The sequence below is a fragment of the Xenopus tropicalis genome, chromosome 2, assembly GCF_000004195.4.
Source record: "Xenopus tropicalis strain Nigerian chromosome 2, UCB_Xtro_10.0, whole genome shotgun sequence".
Classification (NCBI taxonomy): domain Eukaryota; kingdom Metazoa; phylum Chordata; class Amphibia; order Anura; family Pipidae; genus Xenopus; species Xenopus tropicalis.
The window spans coordinates 178673267-178683214 of record NC_030678.2 but is presented as its reverse complement, the minus strand read 5'-3'; the positions used below and the strand labels follow the sequence as shown (position 1 = coordinate 178683214).

The following is a 9948-nucleotide window of genomic DNA, read 5'->3' as shown; positions in this document are numbered from 1 at the left end:
AAAACTTCAATTAAATGTTTAAAAAAAAAAAAAGAGAGAGAGAGAGAATCAAAGTTGAGAAAGGCGGCAAGCTAAAGTCAAAAGGGCCATGACAAAATTCAAAGAGTTAAGAGACCTAGCATACACAGGCACATTCCCTTCAATGGGCTGGTTTTGAATGGTGTGGCCGCAGGGGATTTGGCTGAAAAAAATTGAAATACTTTGGCAAATGTAAAAGTCCGAAGAAAGAATCAAAGTTGCTATCTGCAGCGGTCTCCCTTCCAAGTACTGACCAGGGCAAGCCTTGCTTAGCTTTCCAGATCTATCAAGATCAGGTTCATTCGGGCCACAGGTGACTTGGTTGAAAGCGTTTGACATAGTTTCACAAAGTGTAAAAGTCAAGAGAGAGAATCAAAGTTGAGAAAGGCGGCAAGCTAAAGTCAAAAGGGCCATGACAAAATTCAAAGAGTTCAAGACCTGCTGTACGCAGCGGCCTCCCTTCCAAGCACTGACCAGGGCAAGCTCTTCTTACTGTATGTTATAATGGTGAATTTCTTCTTAATTATGTCTCTGAGACAGTGTTTTCCTTCCTGTCTCCATTTTGTGTTGATCATTATACCAATAGGAAAGTGATTGTGATGCATATCAATATAGTTCCAGGAAACTCAGTATTGCTTTGTTTCGTAGTTAATATGGAAGAGAAGGATCTCATAGAGTCATGGAGGATCTCATGTACTTAAAAATGATGCACCTAAAAACAACTGGATCGCTAATTAGAGTCGGCAGATTTCTTTGAAAAAGCTCCCGGTGCTTTCCGCTCTCCTTTCATATTCCCGGCAGCATTCCCCAGATCCCACTCATTTACAATCCCGGCAGCGCTGACGTCCTCTCAGCACCTCTAACCCTAATTCTACTGCTGAATCAAACAGAAAATCATTGACCATCTTAATGTACTTAGTAGCATGTACTAGATCATCTCTTGGAATGCCGCTATCAATATTCTCTTACAAGCTGTTGACCCAACACTTTGAGGTTCTAGAGACTGAGACACTAGGTTTTGACCGAGTTTTTTGTGAATTTTCTCCCAGCGACTTTTTTAGTAAAAACAAGTTTAATCGAGTTTGAAAATTAAAAAAAAAAACGATGATGAGAAAAATGTGTTTTAGTAAATCTAATAGTGATGAGCGAATCTGTTTCGTTTCACTTGGCCAAAAAATTTGCAAATCTTTCAAAAGATCTGCGAAACAGCGAAAAACTCGCGAAACAGCGAAATGTCGTGCGGCAAAAAAAATTGTCGCCCGCGGCTATTTTTTTGTCACCCGGGGCTATTATTTTGTCGCCCGCCGCTATTATTTTGTCGCCCACGGCTATTCTTTTGTCGCCCGCAGCTATTATTTTGTCGCCCGCGGCTATTCTTTTGTCGCCCCGCAGCTATTATTTTGTCGCCCACGGCTATTCTTTTGTCGCCCTCAGCTATTATTTTGTCGCCCACGGCTATTCTTTTGTCGCCCGCGGCTATTCTTTTGTCGCCCGCGGCTATTATTTTGTCGCCCGCGGCTATTATTTTGTCGCCCACGGCTATTATTTTGTCGCCCACGGCTATTATTTTGTCGCCCGGCTATTCTTTTGACGCCCGCGACTATTCTTTTTTGACACTGGTGTAAATTTTTGGACGTGTGGGGAATTTTTCTGCGGCAAAATTTTTCATCCATTTCGCGAAACAATCTGCCAATGGCGAAACGCGGAAATTCGCCACGAATCTATGCCTGCCGAAACATTTCGCCCATCACTAATCCCTAACAGTAACTATTGGAAGCAGGAGTTTATTTTACAGCTTCAATGCACTACCATAGACTTATCCTAAAAACATATGATAATATTATTACTTTCTGATTCCTGTGATTCTCATTCTTTATAGAACTGATATATTTGGCTTCAGGCACTAAGAAGCAATTAAACAAGAATTACAAATGGAACAAATTTACCAAGAGCCCAGGGAATTCTCAGTTTTAGCAAATACAAATCAGTGTTACTATAATGTACAGGGTATAGAAGCGAATGTACTGGATCTGTTATATAAACAGAGGCTTCTGAGTATTCAGATTCCCATTGCTGCTCAGCACCGAGGCTGAGATGTGAGGCATTTATTGCCTATTTATTTACCTGAATAGAGAAACATGGGGAATAGGAAAGGCTGGTGACTTCCATGTGTCTGGGAGCCTGTGGCTGATCCTTGATAATTCCCATTGCTCAGACAGACAGATTGCTGCTATTACATTACTGATCCCAACGCTCTGTGCTCTGTATTATCCTTCTGCTCAGCCAACGGCACAACATGCACAGAAACCCTTTCCCCTTGGCCTGTCATGGCGGCCTCTTCCTCTTCATCATCCTACTTGTCTCTACTGTTGATTTGAATTCCCAATGTTTTTTAAAGAAATACTTTGAAAAGCCTCATCTGTACCAGTCTGGGGACATTATATTGGGAGGGATAATGCAGCTGAGCTTTGATAAACTGCTAATGCAACCTGATAATGTGTCATATGAGAGGGATCAAAAGGATATATTAATGTAAGTCTGTACTATATGCCTAAGGTCAAAAGAAAATCTAAAGAAGGACTATGACAGAAAATATGCCACATACACCTCTAGTCCCAAAACTCATATTGCTGATATTACCAATTCTCTAAACCAACCCAAATTATACTGGTATTGCATAAACACTAAAAGCTCTGTACCTAAACTGTTTGCCAAAAATGTTCCTTTACCATGTTCTTGCATTATGTCTAACATGGGGGGGATACCAACATTCGCCAATAGGTGTTGCTTGGTCTATGGCATTTTCTATTGTGTTTTGCTGGTAAGTCTTTGCACTCTAGCACCATCTAGGGGCAGGATTTAACACTCAAAAAATGGTTTCTGAACAAGCTGTGAAAACTTGCTGTCTGTATCTGTAGGTTCTGCAAATTGTAAAATGATCATGTAATAGGCTGGATTATTTGGCAGATGTTTATTTCATTATTAAATTATTTTGTAATGTGGAAGATGTATTATGTGAACAGGATATATATGTTCTATATGAAGGGCAAAATATAACTATGGGGACAAACTTGATTTTACTCTGGATAAGTTTATTTTTTGTGTTTATAAAATGCGACTTAGCTCCCCCAACTTGGCACCCCCACACATTGTACTGAGCATCTCGCCCCTATTTGGGATGTGCCATTGCCCCCAGGCATGCAAATGTATCTTTTCTAACCTGTCTGTAGTGGTTTCCTCTGGAAGCCGCTCTACACTGGCCTGTACTCTCGGCTATTGCAGTGTCGGACTGGCTCACTGGCATACCAGGAAAACTCCCAGTGGTCCCAGGAGTCAGTGGGCCCTTCTGCCTCTAACCATTTGGCCTATTTCATGGCTATTCCCTTTTTTTTTGCTTGGAAATAAAGATTATAGTATGTAAAGAAAATAGACTAGTAAAACAAAGAGGTTAAATGAGAAGAGGTTTGGAGAGCAGGCCCATGGTTGGAGGTTTTCTGGTGGGCCCCTGGCATCCCAGTCTGACAATGGGCTACTGTACTGTGAGCTTTTGCTTTCATTGGGTTATAGCATTACCCTCAGATACAGGGAATGTTTCTCTACTCTCTACCTATAACCATAGGTATCTACCTAAAACACTAAGGGGATGATTAATCAGTATTCAAAATTGCATTTTTCTGTCATTTGAGAAGAAATGTGATTTTGACTATACTGGAGAATATATTTTCAAAGCTTTAATAGTCATGAAAATTCATATGAAAATACCCTGTAACTAAATGTTTTTGCAGAAGTCAGTTGGAATTGTCTCTGAAGATCTCAAGCAACTTCATTTCATTTACATTTTCCCCAGCCTACTCATACAGTTGTTATTTCCAGACGTGAACCTGGTTTGCATGCAACTAGTTTACCCATGCACTGTGGCTTCTGTGTATTTCGTAATTGGATTGTGCCATTATCCTTGAGTACATTATCCTTGAGTACATTGTCCTTGAGTACATTATCCATGAGTACATAATCCTTGAGTACATTATCCATGAGTACATTATCCATGAGTACATAATCCTTGAGTACATTATCCATGAGTACATTATCCTTGAGTACATTGTCCTTGAGTACATTATCCATGAGTACATAATCCTTGAGTACATTATCCATGAGTACATTATCCTTGAGTACATTGTCCTTGAGTACATTATCCATGAGTACATAATCCTTGAGTACATTATCCATGAGTACATAATCCTTGAGTACATTATCCATGAGTACATTATCCTTGAGTACATTGTCCTTGAGTACATTATCCATGAGTACATAATCCTTGAGTACATTATCCATGAGTACATAATCCTTGAGTATATTATCCTTGAGTACATTATCCTTGAATACATTATCCTTGAGTACATTATCCATGAGTACATCATCCTTGAGTACATAATCCTTGAGTATATTATCCATGAGTACATCATCCTTGAGTACATAATCCTTGAGTATATTATCCTTGAGTACATTATCCTTGAGTACATTGTCCTTTAGTACATTATCCTTGAGTACATTATCCTTGAGTACATTATCCTTGAGTACATTATCCTTGAGTACATTGTCCTTTAGTGCATTATCCTTGAGTACATTATCCTTGAGTACATTATCGTTGAGTACATTATCCTTGAGTACATTATCCTTGAGTACATTGTCCTTTAGTACATTATCCATGAGTACATCATCCTTGAGTACATAATCCTTGAGTACATCATCCTTGAGTACATAATCCTTGAGTACATCATCCTTGAGTACATCATCCTTGAGTACATTATCCTTTAGTACATTATCCATGAGTACATTGTCCTTGAGTACATTATCCTTGAGTACATTATCCTTGAGTACATTATCCATGAGTACATTATCCTTGAGTACATTATCCTTGAGTACATCATCCTTGAGTACATTATCCTTGAGTACATTATCCTTGAGTACATTATCCATGAGTACATTATCCTTGAGTACATTATCCTTGAGTACATTATCCATGAGTACATTATCCATGAGTACATTATCCTTGAGTACATTATCCTTGAGTACATTATCCTTGAGTACAGAACTGTTTGTGTGTCTATCCTTACTGGGTCCTACCATTACAATTAGATCCTATACAGTAAGAGGCTACCATGAATGGGTAGTATCATTACTCTTTGCATGATTTTCTCATAAATGGGTGATACCATTACCATAGGGTTAAATGGAGGTTAAATGAATTTCATCTTATGCTGAATCTTAGGCTTGAGATCTAGTTTCAAATTCTTGTAGCTCCAACTTACACTGCAGGAGTCACTCCATCTCATGGTGCCCAGTCATGGTTACATTGGCAAGGATAGTTGGGTTGCTAAGACCCTACAAAGAGCTTTGAGTGCCAGTTGAGAAAAACACAACATTTTCAGTTGATTTAAATGCTATATACACTGTCCTTCTCCATTACTCATAGGATAAGTCAATGAACATCATCCCCTAAAAAAATAAAGCTTAGAACCTTGTCTATGTACTGCTTCATTTTATATGGGATTAGAGGACCACACATTAGATACATCTACACAAGTAGAATATGAAATATTGCTTAAATATACAAAAAAAATCAATTCTGTTTATGGAATTTGACTAAGAATTTCATTTCCTTTTCAGGTATCCTGAATATTACTACCCTCACTATCTGGCACTCAAGTTCGCCATAGAAGAGATAAACCGAAGAGCTGACATTCTGCCCAACATCACCCTGGGATATATGGTGTATAATACAAGGGGAATAGAGAGAGAATCAATGAGGGGTGTCATGTCAGTACTGTCAGGAGGGAAGGAATTCATTCCTAATTATTATTGTGAGAGGAGGGGAATCCTGGCTGGTTTCATTGGAGATCTGTCATCTGTCTCTTCCAACATAATCTCCCTCCTCACTGGGCTGTACCATTACCCTCAGGTACCGTACTGTGACTTTCTCCCCTCACTGGGCCATACCATTACCCTCAGGTACCGTACTGTGACTTTCTCCCCTCACTGGGCCATACCATTACCCTCAGGTACCGTACTGTGACTTTCTCCCCTCACTGGGCCATACCGTTACCCTCAGGAACCGTACTGTGACTTTCTCCCCTCACTGGGCCGTACCATTACCCTCAGGTACCGTACTGTGACTTTCTCCCCTCACTGGGCCGTACCATTACCCTCAGGTACCGTACTGTGACTTTCTCCCCTCACTGGGCCATGCCATTACCCTCAGGAACCGTACTGTGACTTTCTCCCCTCACTGGGCCGAACCATTACCCTCAGGTACCGTACTGTGACTTTCTCCCCTCACTGGGCCGTACCATTACCCTCAGGTACCGTACTGTGACTTTCTCCCCTCACTGGGCCGTACCATTACCCTCAGGTACCGTACTGTGACTTTCTCCCCTCACTGGGCCATGCCATTACCCTCAGGTACCGTACTGTGACTTTCTCCCCTCACTGGGCCGTACCATTACCCTCAGGTACCGTACTGTGACTTTCTCCCCTCACTGGGCCGTACCATTACCCTCAGGTACCGTACTGTGACTTTCTCCCCTCACTGGGCCGTACCATTACCCTCAGGTACCGTATTGTGACTTTCTCCCCTCACTGGGCCGTACCATTACCCTCAGGTACCGTACTGTGACTTTCTCCCCTCACTGGGCCGTACCGTTACCCTCAGGAACCGTACTGTGACTTTCTCCCCTCACTGGGCCGTACCATTACCCTCAGGTACCGTACTGTGACTTTCTCCCCTCACTGGGCCGTACCATTACCCTCAGGTACCGTACTGTGACTTTCTCCCCTAACTGGGCCATACCATTACCCTCAGGTACCGTACTGTGACTTTCTCCCCTCACTGGGCCGTGCCATTACCCTCAGGTACCGTACTGTGACTTTCTCCCCTCACTGGGCCGTACCATTACCCTCAGGTACCGTACTGTGACTTTCTCCCCTCACTGGGCCGTACCATTACCCTCAGGTACCGTACTGTGACTTTCTCCCCTCACTGGGCCGTACCATTATTACCCTCAGATACTGTCCACTGACTTATTTCCTTGCTGGGCTTACACTCAAGTATCTCCTCAGCTCTCCCCAACAGAATGTTCTGAACTGTGATGTAGCATTTTTTCTTTAACCAAGAATGTGAGAATAGGCCATCACCTTGACCAGGTTGTCAGACTGGGTTGGTCCAGGCTGGCCATCCTTGTCAGCCTTATGCTATTGCCTGCTGTATAATACATTTATGATTCAAATTTATATTATAGATAGAGTTTGAGGGCAGTGGTTTGTGAGTAAGCTGCAAAGACAGTATGGTACGCAGGTTCCCTTAAGCTCAAATTTTTCTAGCTTTAACAATACTTTCAACTCGAAAAATCTGGGATTTCTGAAAAAATTGTAAACTTATAAATTTGAAATTTTAGTACCAACAATTCAAGCATTATTGTGACATTTTATAAATACAACAATGATCGAGTTTAATTCGAATTTATATCGTGTCGTGTTTGTACGACTTCCAAGGCTGGAAAAAAACACATTTTACTAAATCAGCCCCCTGAAGTAGCTTTGTGTGTAACAGACATGAGAGTGGAGAATATTGCTCTTTATGGAGACATTTAATAAGAAGCTGATTTTTCTGGGCAAGGTGTTGGTTTTAAGTATGAATTGGATATATTTCTGCAGTATAATTCTCTTCTAATGCATTGTGTGTTGTTTTATTTATCACAAGACCTTGATGAATTCGCAAGAAACCTTGTTTTGATGGTTGGATTTTATGTTTTTAACATACAAAATGGTGGAAATTGTGTAAGTTAGATAAATTGATTGTTCTAGGGCAGTGATCCCCAACCAGTGGCTCCATGTTGTTCCCCAACCCCTTGGATGTTGCTCCCAGTGGCCTCAAAACAGGTTATTTTTGAATCACAACCCTTATTTGGAACCCCAGGTGCATTTTCAGGTTTGTGTTGCTCCCCAACTCTTTATACATTTCATATGGGTAACAAAAGGTTGGGGATCCCTGTTCTAGGGTATCAGCTCCAGTATTGGTGGTTGGTGTTGTTTCATGAAGCTGTGGAGTTGTTTGCACATTTAGGTAATAATTGGTCCAGTTATAGAAGACAGGGGCAGGGAGGCATGGTGTGATCTCATGGGGACCCAGACAGTCCTATCGAAAACTGGCCTGTTCGGGTCAAAACGGGACAGATGGTAACCCTACGCATGACTATGATGTACCCCTGCTCTCTGTTTAGATTTAGCCACCCTAGCACCTCCCCCTCGGTTGCTCTTTAGTTTTGACTGATATAGATGCAGTAAAACAGATGCGCTTTATTTTAAACTAAACTACTGTATTATATCCCAGATCTTTCTATAGGCTATATGAAAAACCACCTTAACTTTAATATTTCAGATCAGCTACGGAGCCATGGATGCAATTTTCACTGACAGAAGGAGGTTCCCATACGTCTACCGAATGGTCCCTAATGAAAGATATTTGTATAAAGCTCTCATTCAGCTGCTGAAGCACTTTGGTTGGACCTGGGTGGGAATCTTGATAGCAGATATCGAAAGCGATTATAGAAAGAGACAACTAATAGAACAGATTACAAGCAATGGGATGTGCGTGGAATTTGCTTATGAATTAGACTGGAAGAAATTGGAAGCAAAAATCGGCTTGGATACTGCGATCATCAGAACAACTGCCAGAGTTATCATAATCAGTGTTTCCAGAGATATGCTGATGGGAGTCCTGCCCTTTATACACGGACATTCGAGCTTGAGAAGAATATGGATTTTGTCAGGCACATCTTTTTCTACTGGTAGTTTACAGCTCCGTCTTACAGAAATCTTGAATGGAAGTTTGGCCTTTCTAAATTCTGAGAGTAAAATAGACGGATTTCATGATTTTCTCTTAAACGCAACCCCTAATCATTACCCAGATGATCCCTTCATTTACATGATATGGTTTATTTGGTTTAGCTGTATTACTCCTCAAATGAAAAACAAAGCAATGAATATGAGTGATGTTTCCAATGTGGAAGACTATGAACTTGATACCTGTCTTGGAAATGAGACCCTTGCATCAGTTCCTGACTTTAGACAGCTGGATCTCAGAGTGCCCTACAGTGTGTACAAGGCTGTGTATTTGTTGGCCCAGGCTCTACATGTATTGCTCTCAGAGAAGACTTCTCATGGGGCTCCTACAGAGAAAGCCCGACTGGAGAGGGAACTGAACCCATGGAAGGTGAGTTATTGCTTTCAGTTGCCAGGCTCTAGGAGCAGAGCATTCTGTGTATTTCTCCTGTGTCTTCACTACATGGGAGAGCAGATATACTGTAACCCAGGGTCAGGACAGAGATAAAGTTGATAGGTTTATTTGCAGGACACTCCCAGCCAAGAGCCCTAGGGCCAAACAATCAAATTAAAACAGAGGACATAGGCGCCATCAGACTGAGGACCGCATCAATGAGCCTATGTGGTCCCTGATCCAAAAGAAAATCAAACCTGCTCAATTGAGATCTGGCCAATTTCAGGCCAAATCGGTGGTATCCATTGTAAGATTTTTGACTATATATAACAATAATAATATAATACAGGTATCAGACCCCTTATCTGGAAACCCGTTATCCAGAAAGCTCCGAATTACGGAATGCCCGTCTCCCATAGACTCCATTTTAATCAAATAATTCAGAATTTTAATACCGATTTCCTTTTTCTATGTAGAAATAAAACAGAACCTTGTAATTGATTCCATCTAAGATATACTTAATCCTTATTGGATGCAAAACAATCCTATTGGGTTTAATTAATGTTTTATTGATTTTTTAGTAGAATTAAGGTATTGAGATCCAAATTACGGAAAGACCCCTTATCCGGAATACCCTTGGTCCTGAGCATTCTGGATAA

At 41.1% G+C, this 9948-nt stretch overlaps 1 protein-coding gene across 1 annotated transcript; it reads left to right on the top strand.

The window, feature by feature from the left end:
• The first annotated feature begins 8055 nt into the window (after positions 1 to 8055).
• On the top strand, positions 8056 to 9403 carry LOC116408628 (vomeronasal type-2 receptor 26-like). Its single transcript, XM_031896268.1, has one exon. It carries the CDS (start codon positions 8468 to 8470, stop codon positions 9401 to 9403), a length of 936 nt encoding a protein of 311 aa, XP_031752128.1. The 5' UTR covers positions 8056 to 8467.
• Positions 9404 to 9948: the final 545 nt, after the last annotated feature.